Source organism: Melospiza georgiana, chromosome 5 (assembly GCF_028018845.1).
Source record: "Melospiza georgiana isolate bMelGeo1 chromosome 5, bMelGeo1.pri, whole genome shotgun sequence".
Classification (NCBI taxonomy): domain Eukaryota; kingdom Metazoa; phylum Chordata; class Aves; order Passeriformes; family Passerellidae; genus Melospiza; species Melospiza georgiana.
In genome coordinates, this window is record NC_080434.1 from 3,395,814 (window position 1) to 3,416,602 (window position 20,789).

At 37.0% G+C, this 20,789-nt stretch overlaps 2 protein-coding genes across 22 annotated transcripts in view; both read left to right on the forward strand.

The window, feature by feature from the left end:
- The window catches only part of SORBS2 (sorbin and SH3 domain containing 2), a 145,330-nt gene that overhangs the window by 112,528 nt on the left and 12,013 nt on the right, over window positions 1-20,789 (forward strand). For 8 of the 21 annotated variants that reach the window (XM_058024357.1, XM_058024364.1, XM_058024361.1 and 5 more), the window contains 8 exons: window positions 2,659-2,711; window positions 3,360-3,547; window positions 5,770-7,329; window positions 10,003-10,094; window positions 12,557-12,603; window positions 13,797-13,911; window positions 14,006-14,134; window positions 15,834-16,037. In XM_058024357.1, coding sequence (XP_057880340.1) covers window positions 2,659-2,711; window positions 3,360-3,547; window positions 5,770-7,329; window positions 10,003-10,094; window positions 12,557-12,603; window positions 13,797-13,911; window positions 14,006-14,134; window positions 15,834-16,037 — 2,388 coding nt within the window. The remainder of the gene's footprint in view (window positions 1-2,658; window positions 2,712-3,359; window positions 3,548-5,769; window positions 7,330-10,002; window positions 10,095-12,556; window positions 12,604-13,796; window positions 13,912-14,005; window positions 14,135-15,833; window positions 16,038-20,789) is intronic. The other 13 variants (XM_058024366.1, XM_058024360.1, XM_058024365.1 and 10 more) reach the window with 3 other exon arrangements.
- Window positions 16,048-20,721, forward strand: LOC131083568 (uncharacterized). Its single transcript, XM_058024381.1, has one exon. The coding sequence runs from the start codon at window positions 19,317-19,319 to the stop codon at window positions 20,127-20,129; it is 813 nt and encodes a 270-aa protein (XP_057880364.1). The 5' UTR covers window positions 16,048-19,316; the 3' UTR covers window positions 20,130-20,721.

A 20,789-nucleotide genomic window follows, 5' to 3' on the forward strand; every position in this document is an offset into this window, starting at 1 on the left:
TTACCATGTTCAGTAGGTCTGGGTAAAATGGCTATTAAGTATCACTGGTTTTCTCTTAGATTAATTTACAAAGTCCTCTCTTTAATTTTGAAATTTTAGTAATCTTTAAATATGCTAAATCATGTTAAAAAATGACAGCAACTTAATACTTCTCCAGAGGAGGAGACTATTCAAAATAACTTGATAAAGTATTATTAACCATCATGCAAACAAGCCTATTTGTTATTTTCCTTTTACTTTTGACTACTTTCCCTAGCTCCATTTTTAATCAGCATTTTTAAACAGCTAAAATACTGGGTTAATTCTAAATATGTATATCATTTTTTTTAGTAAAACTAAATCAAAGTATTCAAAAAAGATTTGGAGTTGTCATCTCCTTTTTTCAAGTTGCCTTTATTCATATAGAGCAGTGTTGACTATTATGGAAGATGGCTAATTATTTTTGGAGATGGGAGAGATGTGTTCAGTTGGGCAATCTAAAAGTGGGTCAATAAACACCCAAGAGCTGATAGGACAGCTGCAAACAGTAAAACAAGTAGTAAAAAACAACCACACACAGTATTTACTTTCACCTTTCCTCTATATGTCACATCAATGAAGCTCTTCCTATGGAGAGAAGGTATAAACTCCACATAATCTATAAAATAATATATGCCTGTAGTGAAAGTTAGTGTTGTAGAATGGGCAAAGTACAGGATCTGTCCTAGAGAAAAAACTTCGAAGCCAGCATCAAATAAAGGATAAAAGGGCAAGTTGCATTCAAGGTGGTAAAAGAATCTTAAAGGATGCAAAGTGAAAGCCAGTAATCCAGCAGTCAGTTTTGGCATGATAGGCACTTCTAGCCATCTGTGTATAGCCTGGGGAATGCTGTGGATAAGGAAGTTCCCTCTGGTGGGATTTCCATTGTGTGATCCCATAGCCTTCCACAGTGAGGATCTGCTCCACCCTTGGGAGCGACATCCTGGTCTGTGCAGGCACGGAGCCACTACAGGTGGTGGGAGGCAAGTACTGCCTCAGGGCCATTTGGCCACTGTCCCCTCCGATGTGGTCAGGGGTAGCAAGTGGAGGTGGTTGGCATCTGCACAAAAGAATCCACAATGACAATTTATCTGCAGCGTTTGCACCACCTTGTGCAGCATTTCTGAGAGATCGCCTGTGGTCCCGAGTTTCCTTCCTGGCTGCTTCCAGACTGTGGCAGTGGCTGGTCAAGAGAAGGAAGATGGCTGTGGCCAGTTTTGAAATGAGACTGGGGTGTTTTCCAGGACAGGCTGAATGTGTGTTTTATGGGTAGTGCAGGGAAGTACACAGACCTGAGGCCTTTGCTTCCTTTGGTAATACTGGCTGTGGGTGTGAGCAGCGCTGTGTCTGCCTTCTATGGTTTTATTGCAGATAGACCTCATAGTATTGATATATATCTTAAAATCATTGCATTTGGAGAGTGACGGGACATTAGTCACAAAGTACTTATGAGCCTTCAGAGACTGTAAAGAAAACTTGAAAAGTTTTAGATAACATTTATTTCATATTGTGGCATGTTTGTGTGGCTCTCCCAACCCCATAGTCCTAAAAAATCTGTTCCCAAATATTCTAAAGATTACTGGTGACTTCTCTACCTAAGTGTCAGTTAACAGATCTGGGTGAAGTTCTGTTCATGAACTTGCAAATCAAATCACTGGGGAAAAAAATCCAACAAAAGAAAGAACTTGTACAGCCCATGAGTGCCCTTACTTAAGCAGTCCTTCGGGGCGAAGATTTTTCCATGCAAGGAAAAAGCCAAGAAGGCTCTCTATAAAGGGAAAAAATATTTCCTGCACCTTAGAAACCTGTATGATAGTTCTATTTCTAGTCCATTGAGTTATGGAAAGCTGAAGTGACAAGGCAGGAACTTGAAAGAAGTTCAGTTCTTGAACCTGACTGCTTTGTATCCAGGAAGAAATACTCCAGAAACCAAGCAGTTCATTCTAGATTCATACCTGGGTACCAGAACTGTAATATTACTTAATTCTGACTAAAGGCTTACAATGGTTGATTTAAAATCAGTAGTCATTTAAGGCTGACTTTGTATTAATAATGTAATTATGGAAGTTCCATGTCCCAGTAGCTGCATCTGTAACTCCATAAGCAATGACTAATTTTCTGTGATGAGAACTGTTCTTACCAGGATTATAAGGTATATGAGGCCAGTTGTGCACCACAAACGTCATGGGATTGACAAAAGCTTCTGGCTATTATTGATTGTAGGATTTTGGTGAGTAACTGAGGGATGAAGAGAAGCTTTGCAGACCTCACATGTACATAAAAGAATAATTTTCAGATTTTTCTGTTTTTACAGTAAAGATTTGTCTCAGCTGTTCTGTGTCTGGTTTGAAAAGTATATAGAAAAGCATAATTAGGGATCATTATGTAACAGTGCTGTAAAGGAAAAAAATTACTGAAGTAGAATAGGTAATGAAATCTAGCAGTGCTTTTTAAAAGCTGCATAATTTATTCTCATAAAATGTTGCTATGTCTATGGTGAAGTGCTCAGGATGTTAATTATCATGGGCTGTTGTTATAGGATTTGCCACAGAGTAACAAGGAGTCATCAAATATGTTAAACAAAAATTGTCACCCTTTCTTCAAATACAAACATAACAATCCATGTGTTTGTTTTCACAGGCTTCCTTATATCATCACTATTCAACAGACAGAGGCCTGGACAGGCCCTCCAGGTAAGAAGCACTATCTATACTTCAGCAGACACATATTATCCAGCCTGAGGGTCTTCTTTGGGACCTGACACCAGCAGATTTTTGTGAAGAGTCAGATTTTAACATTCATCTTGTGAGCTACTGGCAAATTAGATGCTTGGAGTGTTAATTTTGATACTGATGTGTAGATTTTATTTTGGTTTTACAGGGACTTAGTGTTTGCATTTAAATTAATCACACTGTGTTCCGGGTCTTTCCACTAACATCCCTGAGCTTCTCTCTCAGCAGCAGTGATTTATTCTTTACCCTTACTGCCTGCAGTGTATTCAGTGCTGTTTCCCTAAGCATGATACCTTGACTGTTCTCAGTCTCTGTCTTTTTCATATCTTTGCACCTAAACTCTAGTTCCAAAAAATAGTCTAACATACCTTGATGCATTTATTTCAAAGAAAATGGCATAGTAATGTTGTGTACAGCTTTAAAACAATCAGGTTAAGAACAAATTAATCTTTTCACTGGGAAATAGGCTGTAAGATATGTGAGACCAGTGCTTCTTCCCTTTATGTGTTTTTCATCTATAAACCAATATTATAATTACGACCTTACTTCTTAAATTCCTGAATTCTGATCTCAGAGTCAGACTGCTGCTGATCCTGCTTTTTTGTGTAGCTCTGCAGGTACCGCGGGTGACTACAGAAAGCGAAGGAAGTCAGAGCCCGCTGTGAGTCACCAGAGGGCACACAGTGACCAGAACGCCAACAGACCCGACCTGGGCCGTGCAGACACACAGGGCTCATGTTCCACCCTTAGGAAGCCTTTAACTAGCTCATCTCCTCCTTCTCCATCGCGAGCTAAAGGTAAGAGAGGCCACGTCAGCTCGCAGAGCACTGCTGCTGATGTGCTGTACTGCTGTGGCTCGGTGCGTGTCCTTAGGGGAGGTGATGTGAAGCAGCAGCTTTGAGCCTTTCCTGAAAGGCTGACTTCTTTATTCTTACAGGTGTAATTTTAGGTTGGAAAGCTGGATTTGTAACAAGGATTTTCCAGTTTCAACTGCTTGTTCTGACAAAAGAGAATTGACTAAAAGAAGACTATGAATTCTACCACAATACATAAACACTATTATTTTTATTAACTCTACTACTCTCTTACTAGATTATTGTGATTTTAAAGCTAGTTTTATTATATTGAGAAAGTAAATTGAGACAAATTACCTATAAGATTAAAGATGTCTGTCCATTATAGTAGACCTTTTAAATCCATAGGTGATGTCTTAGTTGTCAGTTATCAGGACCTAATGTAATCAAGAAAATATCCATTGTTATCAGGATGTGATTTAATCAAGAACGCATCCATAGTCTGATTTCTTATTTTTTAAATCCTTGGAAGTATTTAGTAGAGCTGATGCAATCTTATTAGCTTATTTTTGGCAAGTAACTCACCATCCTATTACTGTTTTTCCATATCTCTCCAGGAAAGAGATCACAGAGTCAGTTCTTCATTTGGGTTTTTGGAGATTTGGATGGGTTTTTCTAGAAAACAAAAAAGCTTCCAGTAAAACATAAAATGGAAGTAATATATAGAATAATACTGAATATAATATGTCTCCATCTGTTGGAATTATTATTTTTATTATTCTCTTAATTGCTCTGTTTTGTAGCTCAGTAAACTTTTGTAACAGTAAATTCACAGTGAAAAGAATATAATATCCAAACTGCAACAGGAAGTGTCTAAGAAAAGCAGTGGGGAACACTGAGAGTGAGGTGATTGAAAAGCAAATGTATTTTAAACATTTAAAACATTAAAGTATTACAGCAGTAATTTTAAAAGTGGAATAACTCATCCATTTGGCTTACCAGGCCAGGCAGTAAAAAGTTAATAGATTCTACTTGCCTGCATGTGCCTTTGACTCCGCCACCAATAGCAAGCACTTAGCATGACTTCAACACTTCCTGTGTTTGAAAATCCTTCCATTAAGGATATCTTCCACAGCCAATTACGTTTCAGAAGGTGACACCATTCTCTCCCAGCATTATGACCCCTGTAGAATTTTCATTTTTCTTGAAATTAACCAATTTGTTAAAGGAGCACATTATAAACTGTTTGATCACCATGAATTTTGAAAAGCGTTTCAGTGACAGATCTAGATTCCATTATTTTTAGAAAGCAGACTTAGCTGTTTGAAGCATCTTCCTGAACTGAATGTTGCCACTTGAGACTATTTTTGAAAGCTCAGTACAATTATGAAAGACCACTGTTCCAGATTTGTCTTGTAGTGTCTTCTAGATCTACCATGCATATAAAAATATGTCTTAAATCTTGAAAAATCAGGCTTTTGTTATGGAAGTCAATCTAAGGGTTATTTTTACTTCTATATTGTGGTTAGACTCAGTAAACTGATACACCTTCCTTTACACTTACATAGCACTTCCTGAGCTGCATTCTTCTGCCCTGCATAAGCTGTCCAAAACACTGCTCCCTTCAGTGCTGCCACACAGGGAAGGAGTAGGCTACCTGTGAATAACATGGAGAAATTTCCTATTTGATCTGATATGAAGATTTATCTTTATTTTAACTATCTTAGAATATGTGGATGCTGTGAACTCTGGGCATTTTGCAGGTTAAAAATCATAAACAACTTTTTCAGAATGCTCCGTTGGAAAAGTCAGTATTACCCTGAGGTCTAGATTTGTTGTGTGGCTTCATCTTTAAATACTTTGCAGCTTTTATTGTCTGTTGACCTGCTTAAAAATCCCAATTAATCCCCAATTAATGCCTGGTTTCTTATGTTGCTTTGATGGCAGCGGTTGTAGAGGAGCTAACATCTCTATAATTAATGAGGAATTCTTTTTGTTGTTCAGATTATCACATGAGTGCATTTTAGGAGCTGGAAAATAACTTAATTATTAACTCTGCAGTCCTAGTCTATAACAAACTATATACTGACCTAAGCTGATAAATGCACTAATTACTATCTCTTTTCTAGTCTTTCTAATACTTACTGATGCTAGTTCCAACTTTCTGAATCTTTTAATTTCTGGCAATGTCTTTTTTTTACCATGCTGCTCTATGGATTATAAAGGTGGGGATATTAGCAAAGTATATCCATCCCTTTTAAGTTACTCAGTGCACAACCACAACACCTCAAGTGAATTAGATTACTGTAGCACTTACAGACAACATTTAGCTGTTCCAAATGATTCAAGAAGGGCAACCAGCTACAAGAATGGCTGGCAAATGACTCGCCAAAATGCAGAAGTCTGGAGTAGCACAGAGGAAGCTGCTTCTCCAAAGAGGAAATCTCGTAGCTGTGATGACCTGCTGACAGATGATCACGATAGCTATCCCGACGCACAGGCCAAGGCTGAAAGCATGGGCTCCCTGTTATGTGAGGAGGACTCCAAAGAAATTTGCTCAATGAACTGGAACTCCCCATACGCTGAGGGCCGTGCTAGCGGTAGGTCAAGGGTTCGTCACAGATCCGCGCATGACGCTCCAGGTTTCCTGAAGATGTACAAAAAGATGCACCGCATCAATCGCAAGGACTTGATGAATTCTGAGGTGATTTGTTCTGTCAAGTCCAGAATACTGCAATATGAAAAAGAACAGCACAAAGGTATTCTTCAAGGCTGGAGAGAGTCATCTACTGAGGAGGTGCCCAGAGACATGGTGCCAACCAGAATATCTGAATTTGAAAAGTTAATTCAGAAGTCAAAATCAATGCCGAACCTTGGTGATGACATGTTGTCAACAGTTACATTAGAGCCTCCTAAAAATGGCTTGTGTCCAAAGAGGCGGTTTTCTATCGAATCCCTGCTGGAAGAAGAAACTCCAGTCAGACATCCCACTCAGGTACAACGGAGCTACAAGTCTAAAACCCTGGTGCCAATTCATATTGAAGTGACCAGTGATGAGCCACAACGATCACATATAGATTTTTCAGACAGCGATCAAGACGGAGTGGTTTCTGATCTCAGTGACTTTATCCAGATAGAGGGTTCATCCTTTTGTAGTGAAAGTGACTTTGATCACTTTTCCTTCACTTCATCTGAAAGCTTTTATGGATCAGGCCATCACCACCACCACCATCACCACCACCACAGGCATCTCATCAGCTCCTGCAAAGGGCGATGCCCAGCATCCTACACCCGCTTCACCACCATGCTAAAACATGAAAGGGCTAAGCAAGAAACCACTGAAGATCCAAGGAGACAGGAAGCAGAATCCGGCCTGTCTAAGATAGCATTCCTCGTCAGCCCAGTGCCTTTCCGGAGGAAAAAAAGTGCAGCTCCTAAAAAACAAACTGAAAAGAAAAAATGCAAGTCATCTGTGTTTGAAGCACTAGATTCTGCACTTAAAGACATCTGTGACCAAATCAAAGCTGAAAAAAGGCGGGGAAGCTTGCCCGACAACAGTATATTACACAGACTTATTACTGAGCTGCTTCCAGACATTCCAGAAAGGAATTCATCTCTTAAAGCTCTGAAAAAGAGTCCCACGCACCAGCCTTTTCATCCACTGCCTCAAGATGGTGCTATCCATTGTCCACTGTACCAGAATGATTGTGGAAGATTACCTCTTAGTGCCTCTTTTCCAGACATGGATGCAACTAACAACAATGATAGTGCACTGTGTTTCCAAGGTGGATTTACTTTCTTCCTCTATCCTTGTGATTGACTTATCCAACCTTACTCCCTGTGTTTCCCACCCTTTCTCATTCCACTTTGTGCTGTCTATAAGAAGCTTTCATCCCACAAAATTCTTAGTGAAGGACATCATTTTCACCTAGGTGTTGAGGATAGATAAATTTGCTGTCTATTCACAAAATAGAGTAACCAGGCCAACTGAAGTAGCAGTGCATTTCAACTAATTGAAACTAAATCAGTTCTATAAATTATAATTATGTTATTAAGCAGTGAATTCATGCATCATAAGATGCTGGTCCAACTGAAACCAATATGCAGATAATCCTTTCTTTATCACTAAGAAAAAAAGAATGTGAATCTAAAATATATTTTACTATATAATTTTATTAAATGTAAGTGATAAAAATGCTGTTAATGCTGCCAGTATCATAGAAAGGCGGTTCTGTTTTCTTATGAATCCACTACTTTGTGTTATTTTTTGTGAATAGATATTAATGTCATTTTAGGAAGTTTCCACTGTTCAAACAATTTCCAATTTCTGTGGCAGCAAAACTAATTCTTTCCATAGAATTTCAAAATAAATTTTAAGAAATTTCCTGTCTTCTTAGAAGGGAATTTCTCAATAATCAAAACAAGAATGAAATTTTCAGGATACGTATGACCAATCTGTTTTTAAAGTTACTGCTTTGAGTTGTTTGTTGCTCTGCCTCTTTTTTTGATTTTTCTTTTATTTTAATTTAAAAAAACAAAAAATAGTTGAAATATATTCTTGAAATCCCAAATGGATGTAAGAGAGAATGCCTTTAATATAGAAATTATGCAATATTCGATCAGACCCATCTTATCCTTATTCTCACATATTTTTGTGTAACTTTTGCAAGTAGCACAATAATAAATATGTATTTCAAGAGAAATCAGAATTGAACCTATTACCATCTTTTCTTAACTAGTTGTAACAGGCATATTTAGAATAGAAAATTTGGTTAAAAAACAGCTATAAAACGCAATTCAGAATTTAATTAATCATACTTGATCATAATTAGCCCTGGCACACAGTACTACATGATGAGACTCAAGTTGTTGAAAAATGTGTTTTTCACATATTGTAGTTGCTAAATGAGAATTTTCCAGTCTGTGAAAATAAGGAAATCCATAGTGTAAAGTAAATGTGGATTTCTATTAGCTTTTGTAGTTATAAAGGAGCCTGGTATGAGGAAAGCAATACCCTCTGTCAACATTAATATCCCTAAAGCAGCGTGGAGAATGAGTAAAGCAGAATATTCCATTAGTTTCCATCAGCACCAGTCATGGCTGAGCTCTACTTCTAATTAAGTTTTCGTGTTTTGCTGGATGTGTGTGCATCTCTTAGAGCCACACAGAGACCTGAAGGTCACAGCAGATGACTGAAAGCTACCAGTGTTGACTGCATAAGGAGCTGTGGAGAAACGGAGGAGAATTTTTTGTCCTAAAGCTTCTGCATCTTCACTCCTTTCCAAATCATTCTCTTACTGCTAGAAATTTAAGAAAAAAAAAAACAAACAGATGTGTTTGGAGTCATTAATTGTATCTCTAGGTTTATGCAGTAGGTGTACATCCTCATTCAGGAACACATGCCATATCAAAAACCTGTGCAGAACTAGGGCTATGATATACTTATTGGGAATGACATGCTTACAACCAATGGCATAAATAATAAAATTATCTCTTTACCTCAATTGTATTTATCAATACCCTCAAGTTTTTGTGGCTTAGCCAACAACCAATTAGAATGGATGAGATGCTTTCAGTTATTTTCTTTGTTCCACTTGCATTTCTTTAGAAATGTATGAGCTTGGTAGCAACAGATTGTGGGAATGAAGTCAAAGGAAGACAAATATAAATCATGCTTCCACTAGAAAGTACCACTGTGGTAGTAGGAAACTAAAACAGTGCTTCTAGAAGTTAAGAGGCAGTTCATTAAATAGTTCTATTTTCATTTCACATTTGCAACTTGCAGAGCTATAGAGTGTATAAGATTTTGATTTTATCCTTATCAAAACATGAGAAAATATTCACCATCCTGTAATAAACACTGGAAAACTGTGCTTTAGAAAAGTCTGCCACATAGATTGGTGACTAATATAATTTGTATTCCATCTCTTAAAACATAATTGTTTTTATGAAGTAACATCCTTTTAAATTTCCTTGTGCTGACTAACATGCGCCCCTGGTAAAGTAGAAATGCATCTTAGGAGGAAACAATGTTTCTTCATATTTTCTCATTGAAGCATGCTTGAATCATGTGTTGTGCATGTAATTATGTGTTTACATTGCTGGCATTCCAAACAATGTCCTGCAGCCTGATGCAGTCTGGGTACTGCTGTCATCTCTTCCACGTGGCCCAGAAGGAGAGCATCCCTTTTCACAGTGAGGCATAAATACACTCTCCTGATCCTCAGTCATAGAGTTCCCTTTGCTCTGGAGCAGAGGACAGCCTTAGCCGTTGCTTAAAGTTAGTAATTTTTTTTTTCCTTTAAAGGTGCTCTTAACCATCATACCACGTGCTTTTCTTGCTATTAAATATGAAATAATAGATTTCAATATCTGTTCACCCCCCTAAATCAAAGCAAGCAGCATTACAGATTTGAATGGTTTTGTTTATCATAGTTTCACATAATTTCTGTTTTCAGTAGACCAGGAGTCTCCTGGAAGCTATTCTTCTGCTTTCACTGATGTGGGACGATGTACTCCAAGGGAGAGAAGAGGAACTACAGACAAAGAGGTAGTGAAACAACAATAAATAACACAGCAATATCCATATGGAAAATGGATATCCATATGGAAAATTGGTAACATATTTGAGACAAGATTTGTCTTGGTTTTAAGACTATATAATGATGCAGACCAAAGGAACAGCATCTTCCTTTTTCATTAAGGAGATTGGTACTTCAAGAAGTTAAAATAATACCAGGCTTTGTATTATTTTATTAATAACAGAAAAATTATTTTATTATTAACAGAAGCTGTATTCTTCTGTTCATTATTAAATAGAAATGGACATAAATTCACTAGTTATTGATCAGCTCTGTCAAAACTGGTTGGAGTGTGTGTTTGGAATAGAGAAAAATAACAGATTTGACTGGGGAAAGGCTGTTCAGAAACCCAAAGTATTACACAAAGAAACTACCTTGGTAATTTCAAAACTGATACAAAACATCTATATTTCACTGTTGTCTTTGTTTGGAAAGCAAACCACTACTGTTTGTGTATTAGACAAAACCAGTTATCCTAAGAGGAGTCTCTAACATCTGTAGCTGTTGGTGATTATAATTATGTACTGATTGCTTGTAGTAATGTTTTGGAAGAGTAAACGGAAGCAGGCCACCAGAAAATGGAAGTGTACCACCTTTAAAGTCACACAAAGCATCACTGAAAAGTACATATTGAAAAATAAAGTATATTATTTTGTATCTTAAGAATGCTTATAGTTCCAGAACTATAAATGCTCTCCAAACAACATAAAAGATTACTATATTTTAATTGCTAATAGATAAGATCTTGGTCTGGGCTATACACCTTAATAAATGGTGGTATGGTTAGAACTGAATTCAGAACCATTTATACCCCACTGACTTGCTTATATTTCAGCAATTTGATTAAAATTCTGCTTTTTAAAAAAAAAAAAAGATTTCTCATTACAAAATACAGTCTAAAAAAATTCCATAGTCATATTATTCCATAGGAGTTCCATAGTTCCATAGGAGCCATATTGTATGTTTCTTTTAAAGAATCCTGTGACATGGAAAACCATCTTTCAATTTGAAAATACATAAAATACTTAAATTACAAGACATTTCTAAGATCATTTTAAAAGGTTTCAAAAGGTTAAAGAGAAAAGGCATCTCTATTTCCAGTATGTTTTGTACATTTCAAAGTATTTTGTATTTAAATAGCTCCACTGTTCTTTTCATATCCACTTTTTCTCTTATTTGCTTTAATAGTTACAATACCAGCTGTACCCAAATCAGGAAAGACTGCATAGAGCTACAGTTGATATGAATCATATGTTTATATGAATATCCCCTCCTGTCTAAGAGACTGTTTTTATTAAGAGCAAGGAACAGAAAAATGCTTTTAAATTTAGGCTATCTTATTTGAAGGAGATCTGTAATGGAAAATTGCATTAGTATGGCAAAATTCTAATTGACAGGATCCCTATAATAACTTCAGGGACTTTTTATTATAGTGAAGACAATTCTGTAGGTGTGCTAGATTTGCTAGTCTTAAAATGACAAGAAGCGAGAGAACCAATTCAAAAACACCCGGCCTGGAATAAAGCTAAAATGTAAAATTTACAAGTGTCCCTTTTTATTCCTGTCATAAAAAGATGTGCACCTTTGCATCATGACAAATAGTATCTCTCAGAAAAGCATAATCAGTTCATTCTAGTCACTAGGATGTCCTAGAGAGGCGTTTATTAGAATGGGGTGATCTTATCTGTGCAAGTACTTGCAGAGCAAAACTAAATCACTTCAACAAATGCCCTCATGTGGTTCTGCTTTTCACTTCCTCTGAAGTATCTGGTGCTGGCTACTTGTCAGATGCAGACAGTCCTATTGAGCTTCCATGTCCTTGGTGACAGAACTTGATAAATGCATGAAAGAAATGTTATCATGTGATTGCCTGTGACAGCAAGAGAGCTGCACAGATGATTCAGATCACCTCCAGTCCTGTGCTTTCTTAAAACTATGAATGTAATTATAGAAATTAAAAATATTCCAACCATTTCCAGCTATCTGAGAATATGCATATATACAAATATATATATAAATATCAGGCATCATTGCAATTGAAATTAGCCTACAGATAACAAGTTTACATGAAAGGCACCTAAAATACTACAGAATATTAAGTGTGTGCATTTATGTTGTACCTAGAATTCTAGTTGCCTACAAGTCACATTGACATAGTTAACTTTTTTATTTACTTTGGTACTTCTCTTAAACATCAAGCTGCACAGCAGTCTGCATTAAAATTTAGCTATTTCTAGTTTTAGAACACGAAGTCCCAAACACTTAACTGCCTTAAAAAAAAAGATGTATATTTTATTGCCTATTTCTTCAAAAACCGCTGTAAAGCTCATCCTTTTTTTTTTCTGGATCTTGGTCACCTTTTCAAAATTGAAACACATTTATCATATAGTAATACTACCTGAATGTATTAATCACTTCACCTGTTTTTCAGAAACTGCCAGCTAGAGCTGTATATGACTTTAAAGCTCAGACTTCTAAGTAAGTACTGGACTTTTGTTCATTCAAGAATTCATAATTCAAGCAAACTCTTTCTGCCGCTTAAGTGGTGTTCAAGCCAGTTTCAACAGTGAGTGCCATGGGCAGGAGGACGCTGCTTGTTGTCACAGTAGTCCCTACACTTTCAAACTGTGTGAGAAGTTACTTTGTAATAAAATTATCTTAAATTATTATATTCTCCATTGTATCTGTTTGAACACATGAGTAGCTGTGCATCTTAAGCCTTCTAGAGCACAGGTTGTGAAGGCTTTTTGTTTGCTGCGAATTACATTTAGGTGACAGAGGGTAAATTGCTTAAACTACTGTAATAGATAATGAGTTTATCAAAAGTCTGTATAATGCTTAGCCTCTTCCTGTCTTAACATACACAGGCTTTCTGCAGGATATGACCTGCCACATACCAACACAAAAAGCAGTGGTCCATAACAAAAGAATGGGAACCACTGATTTAAGACATGAGACAGTCAAAGTAGAATGTCTACAATTCATTTCTGCTGTTGTTCCAATGATTCAAGACATTTAAACAATCTTTAGATATGAAAAAACATTGACACTAGAATTACATTAGCTGTGTTTGGACAAAACTCACAACTGAAATTACCAGAGCAGCACATTAGCTCTTGAAAAACCAAATGGATGATACAGCAAAGATCTCCCAAGCCAGGATCTGAAAATATTCTTAATGATGTTTAAAAGTCCCTTTTTTGGTATCCAATATTTAACAACCCACCATCTCTGATATTGAGAAATGGTGAGAACATAATCCTGTATCCTTCATGCTTCTGAATAGCTGTTATGAAAGAAAAAATGTGTAGAGCAGAAGCACACCAAGCTTTATGCTGCAGAAGGGTAGTGATAAGCCATGAAGATCATCATACTTGCAGGCACACATCATACTAAATTCTCTGGTGGTAACTAGCAATGCTTCCTTGGAATGACAATGTAAGACAGGCCTTTGTAACCTATAGATACTGCATGGGATTCATAAATTCAAGTAATTTGATTTTATATGTTATGATCAACTGATAAATGTACCACAGCTGTAACACTTTTTCTTCAAATGTTTAGTCGTTACATTCTGTTTCAGTTCCAAACTGTAAAGATCTCAGGAACCATGCAGGGAGAAGAGTTAAATGTAAAGCTACAAACATCTGATATAAATAAATTTGTTACAGAGAGCTGTCCTTTAAGAAAGGAGATACTGTCTATATCCTCAGGAAAATTGATCAAAACTGGTATGAGGGTGAGCACCATGGAAGAGTTGGAATATTCCCAATTTCTTATGTTGAGGTTTGTTCTTTGTTTTAATTCTTTTAAATAATTTGGGTAATAGGTCCACAAACCACGTGAAAATGATGAAAATCTGGTTTTTCTTTTTCCTTAGAAACTTTCTCCCCCAGAAAAAGCACAGCCTGCCAGGCCACCTCCCCCTGCACAGATCGGAGAGATTGGAGAAGCTGTTGCCAAATATAATTTCAGTGCAGACACAAATGTGGAGTTATCACTTAGAAAGGTACAGTTCAAAACTATCTTCCATCAAAATAGCATTATAACGTCTCCTGCTACACAGAATCAATATATAGGTAAATACTGCTCTTTGTGCACCCTGCATTCTAGATTTGCAATGCACAAAGCATTGCCATGGTAGGAAACTCTAACATAATAGCTTGTTGCCTTGCAGTCTGTCTCAGCTACCTGCAAATACTGTAAATGTGTTTTGCCTTTAATTTGGACTGTGGCAGAGTAGCATATGCAATCAGCTGCTAACTGCCCAGCTAAATTTTGAGTTTTCACTTCAATTATCTATTCCTTTTTTAAATTATTCCTGGCTGTCACAATTATTATAGTAAGGATTTTAATGCCAAATAAATAGAAAATTACACAAGATAAAATATACCAAAAAAAGCCTCAGATATATTTTTGTGACTGCAAATATTTTATTTAATAACAGCTCTTTGTTTATAAAGCTCTATTATCTTTCCTGTGCATATCCTGTTGGCTATACTGAATTGCACATGAACAAAATGACTTTTTAATTTCTGAAGTTTGTTAGACATTGGAATATTAATACTGTAGAGAAACTTTATTATTGCAGACACTAAATACTTAGTTGTAAGCAGTGGTTATTTCTCATGCACTGAGAAGTTCTGCCCCTTACTTCTTTTTTTCTTTTAAGAATTAGAGTTCATAGAAGCTTTTCAGTGGTTTGTTTTTCTTTTAAGCAAAAAAGTAAGGATAGAGATGTTTGTTGCTGACCTACAGCCTAATCCAGCACTACTGAAAATAATGGATTTTTTTTATTAATCTGAAATTTGTAAAAGTCAGAGATGTCTAAAAAACCCCAGGAAGAGGAACTTAGAGAAGTTAGAGGTTGGGGATAATTGGGTGTCTTATTTATTTCTAAAATTAGCTTTTGTGGTTATTGAGGTGATCATAATCTTAATGGCCCAATTTTGGTTTGTTTGGAAAGTTGATTTGCATTGGTTTTCCTTTGTTCCATCTCACTAAGGACAATTGTGGTGAACTCCACACATCAACTACAGAAACAAAATTGAAGAAACCCAAAAGAATGCAAAAGTAATAGACAAGGATTTGTTTCAGAAAGACATGGTGAAAAGAACATCATGTAAAGCAAAGAAGGGTCTAGCACGTAAAGTACAATGTTTAAATATAAGGTTGATGTTTCCCATTTCAATTTCTACAGTCCCTAAGAACAGTGAGGTTCTGCCCATTCTGCATAGGAAAACTACTTATTTCTCTCATATTTTCAACAGACTGACACATTTTAGTTTTCTACCTTCACTTACTCAAATTTTACTGATAACAAAGCACTTGCACAGTTTTCTCTGTTGAACTTCTATCACTCTTAAGAAAAAATGGGCATATTAGTCAATGCATACTATGGTTGGGGCATTAGCTAGTGGTTTGGCCAATAAATAAAACAGGTTATGTTCCAAAGAAAAGTGTTAATGTTAATCACCCAAGCAAGAGGAAGGACTAGATGAAATTCCCCTCCGATAAAAGAAAAGCATTTATAGTCTATGCCTAACCCCTCATTTTACTGGAATGATAGTTTTATATATGGCTGTTATCAACGGGAGAAAAAAATGGGAAAATGGAGATGATGCTCAAGACTGATGGGAAGTAGCTGTTATGTACAAAATTAACTTTCAATGTATGTGCTGATAACTCATTTTCATAATGCGTTTCAGGGAGACAGAGTAATTCTTCTTAAGCGAGTTGATCAAAACTGGTATGAAGGTAAAATACCAGGAACCAACAAACAAGGCATCTTCCCTGTCTCCTATGTAGAAGTCATCAAAAAGAATCCATCAAAAGGTGTAGATGACTATCCTGACCCTCCAATACCCCAAAGCTATTCTAGTGACAGAATACATCATTTAAGTTCAACTAAGGTAAGGATTTTCTGATGTTAGCTGCCACCCCCAGAGTGGGTTTAGAAGGACTCGTAATATTTTGTTAACATTATACATAACTTAGGATTAAGTACACAACATTTTCTTTCTTGCACAGGTAGAATTGCATTACTGTGTTGTTAGTAAATAATTTTCAATAGACAAGTGTGTCTCATATTCTGCCAGGATTTATGCTCTTTTCTTAATTGGCTATTACATTATTTTTAGTAGAGACAGGTGAAATTTGGACAGAAAAGTCAAGTCAACAGAGAAAAATTTATTTGGGAATCTTAGCAAGAATTTGAGCATTAAGAGTATGTCTAGCAGATTTCTAATAGTACAATGTGAAGGCATTCCCATAACACAGCTGTCCTAAAAGCCTATGGTTCCATAAGCATGCAGGACACTGCTTGCCAAGACCAGTTCTGTACCTTTAAAGCAAAGGAGAACAGCCAGTGATTCTGTACCAAAACCTTCCTCCTTTTGCCATTCACAGTCTATGAGGAGGCTAGAATGTTGGTACATTCCTTGGAGTGGTACAAACTGACAGTGTTGTTTCATTTAGGAGTGAGAATTGTCATCACATTGTCAATCAACTTGAATGCAGACCTTTATGGTTGTATATTTTTCACATCAGATGCATATCATAGGTTCCAAATTGTTCTCCTTCCTAGTCCAGATAACCACCACAAACTATACTACAGGATGCTGCAGAAAGATTCCTGTGTTCTGGTTTATCACTCACTTGTGAGGCTTTGCACTCACCTGCGTGGGGAACATAACATTTTTGGCAGCAATCAAAACTAAGGAAGTTTCTGCATACAAACTGTGCTTAATATTAACTTGCTATCAATTACTTTGAACATTCAAGATGTAAACTTTTCTAGCTCTTCCTCTTTACCTTTGCTGTTTATCTCTTCAGCATGGGCAGTGAGTTTTGTGTGTAATTATAAACTTCTTTGTCCTGCTATTAATTCATGTTTCATTTGGGTTTGTCCTCTTTTCTGCTTCTATCTACTTCCATACTTGGTGATCATCCACATGCTTCAACTTTGAAATAAGTTCCACATTTACTAACTACTTTGGGGTTGTAAAAAGCTACCCAAAGATATCATTTCTAGGCAACAGTAGCCTCTGAAAATATTTCTTAGTAATAAGTATCAGTTAGTTTGGGACAGTTGTTAGAACAGGTCTTGTCTGGTTTTCCAGAATGTGTCACAACAGAGAACTAGATCCTATCTCTTCTATTCCCACAAAACTGCTCAAGTAACATCAAATTCTGTAGCTGCCAACTGAGGTATTCTTAAGCTAGGGCTCTTTATTGTTACCTCAGGAGGTAACAATAATAATCCAGAGGGTCCTGAAGGCAAGTCAAGACTATGAGGCAGCTTAAGTGCTCCCTATTCCAGAGATGCCTCTCCCTGGTTTCTGTGGAGCAGGCTTCTCTCTATGGTTTCCTGCCAAAGCTCCATAGCTCTTGTTGAGCACAGGTGATGCTTCAGAGCATTTACATCCATATTACAAAAGTATCCTGCTGGTATTATTATGTTAGTTTTTACTAAATTAGTTCATGAGGGAAGGAAATTGATAGAAGCCCTCTTTTTAACATAGGATACTTCTCCAACAATCAGGTTAAAAAAAAAAAATCAAAACTACCTTCCCTGAGACTCTTAAACAGACATCTTTTTTCTGGATTCTGCTGTATTCAGAAATGGCAATACCATGAAGAAGACATATTGTTCCTGGCTACCTATTCATCAGTCCTGAAGGTGTTCTAGAGTTTACCACGCTTTCTGATACCAGTTTCCCGATTCCTTTGGAGATTTTTACCACATATCACTCCTTGTTGCTAGAACAATTGTACGAAACTTCTCTGGCCTAATGGCAGTAAGATAAATAAGCAATAAAAGTCGTGAGCAAGTTTTGCTCTCTGTAACTTGGCCTAATCCATCTATATCTTTAGATATAGATATATAGTACAGCTTATAGCCATGGGAAAGTAAAAATGGTGAAATCTCCTCAGCAGTATTGTTGACCTTAAAAGCATAGGTTAGGGACCCTTGCTTTAGAGGAAGGATGAGGGAAAGAGACTGAGTATTTCTGTAACAGCCTAGCTCTGTTTAGCAGGCTGTATTGTAGCAGTCTATACTGTTTACTTTGGTCCAGAAGACTCTGTAACAAAGGTTTGTCTAACTATAATATAAAGCTGTTTGCCTCAAGAAAACTCAAGCAGAAGGTAAGTAAACTAACCTCCCTATTCTGCAACATTATTGTAGACTTTTGAAATTTTTTTTCTCCACTACATTAATAATTAAAGTGTGTAGTAGTCCAGATAACTTAGAGGTGTACATCTAATTATTTTGGATAGTTGTAACAATGAGATCAAAATATTTTTGCTCAAGTTTAATTTTGAGGATTTATAGTAATAAAAATGCATTTTCAGTATTTACTGAAGCAATGGATATCTACTGATGCTGTGTACGTATGACTCACCAGTCTCTCGTTCTTAGAAAAGGACGTTTCTTTTACCAGAAGGATACTTCAATCAATATTGTGTAACGGTACTCAAAGCATCCTCTTGTGTACTGTGCTGTCACTATTTCAAAAGCATTGTTGATTGCCTATGTCCAGTTTGAACTGAATATACCTTTCACAAATGTTGACATCATTTTGAACTAATAGGGTTAATTTAAAAAAAAAGTTCATTCTGAATTCTCAAATTCATTCATTCTGAGCAGCAGCTCATGCCTTAATAAAAGTATGCAATGTATTAAAGATGTTTCTTAAACATTTACTCAGAAGTACTAAGAAAAAGTAGAAGTATTAACATTTTAATAATTAGAAATTACCTTGGTTGTTGTACTTAGAAAGAAGTATTTAATAACACCTGAAGTGTACTTCTGAAAATTCTATTCTCAAAATAAGAGTAATGGTTTGGGAAAAATGTATTATTATTATTAATTGTATGATTTAATAACCTGTGACAGGCTCACTAACAGAGCACCATGAGTAACATAACTTCAGCAGATCAAATGCAGTTGCCTTCATGAATGTAATGACTCAGATCTGTCTTCATGTTTGACATTTATGCCCTAAGCCAGAACCTGATGGCTTCATGTTTCAGGTGTCTTTCCTGCTGTTCTGATTCATATAGTAGTGATTTCAGACACCCATGGTCACTGAAATTGTACCCTGTAATCCAGATGATGGCACAGACATTTTTCTTTTCCAGTTTTCTCATATCCTAATTCTCTGTCATGCTTATCTATTTCAATTCCCATGTTTTTCTTATTTTTGAAGTCCCAAGCACTGACCTCACTTTCCAGACAACTTCCGTCGTCTTGGTCACACATTGATCAAAAGATTCTCCAGGTTGACTGTAGTGACTTGTTCTCAAGGACTGTTGGGTTTTCACCTTCAGGCATGTGCAGCTTAACTTCTCCATCAGTTCCAGACAGTTTTCTTTGTGACTTAGAAGAACTCAATTCTTTGGCATTAGCAACCTCCCAGACTGTAGCAATCTCCCCAGGTAAAAGCATTCACCATGTTAAGGATGGTCACTCTATGCCAAATACAGAGGTGTTTCTCAGCTCTCCTACAGATCTCCCTCTGTCTTCTCTTGTATCTCCCTCTGTCTCATCTTCAGCCAGCTCATCTCATGGCATAACACATAAGCATGTCAGCAACAATGCCAAGTCAGGAAAAGATAAAGACTTAGAAAGCATAATTGATCATTTAGTTATTGAAGTACCTAGAGATTTGTCAGATGCTACAAGAGAAGGTGGACACGGTGCTATGCATAACATCCCTTCGCCATACAAAGAAGGTTCCTTGTCCAGTGGGCTAGCTGCAAGTGCCGAAAACGAAGAGGAAATCTGTACTGCAGACCTGTCACTTAATAAAGAGGATCAGTCAGAATCTCAAGAATCAGATTTCTCTGGAGAAGCACAAGACACAACAGAAGAACTGACTAGACTGTATATAGAGGAGGATCTGGTACATGACAATTTAGAATTCCCAATAGCAAGTGGAGAAGATTCTATGGATTGTTATGAAGGATATACTTCACCAGATATTTTTAAGGTATTTTAATTTCTGACAACCCTGACTTCTGTGTTCAGATAACTTAGTATATTATTCTCTGCCTTGTATCTACCATTTGTATTGTGCACAGGCACACTTTTCTGTAATTGCATTTGATAAAACTGAGCTCTGAGCAAGATGGTTTAAGAAGAAAGGTGTCCCTGCCCATGGCAGGGAGGTTGGAACTCGGTGATCTTTAAGGTCCCTTCCCACCCAAACCATTCTATGATTCTATGATTAAACACTGTCAGCGTTAGGGGGCAGTCCCTTCTCAGAAGCAGGCATATGCACTATTGTAAATTCTATGATGTATCAATTGTGCTAGTCCTTTCCTGCTGTTTGCTGAGGAGTTTCTGATGTGAAAAGCCAGTGAACCATTTCCCTGCCCAGCCCATTGCATGCTGCCCTTTTTGAGAGAGGCCCCAGCAAGCAAATGCTGTCAGCAGCCTGCAGAGGGAGGGACGTGTGCCTGCTGCAGAGACTCTGCGGTTTGTGCTTGGCATGTGTCAGCTCACAGCTGATGTATTTATAGCAGCCCTGTTACAAGGATCTGACTAACAGTAACAGATCAGATTATGTTTGGCAGTTACACAAATGCCTCCTCCCCGTTCCTCTTTGGGACCCTACATCACTGAGCTATCCCAAGTGTGTGCTGGCCATACAATGCCA

Excerpts from the sequence above, each read along its gene's own strand:
- LOC131083568 (XM_058024381.1), top strand. The coding sequence starts at position 19,317 with ATGTTTTTCTTATTTTTGAAGTCCCAAGCACTGACCTCACTTTCCAGA.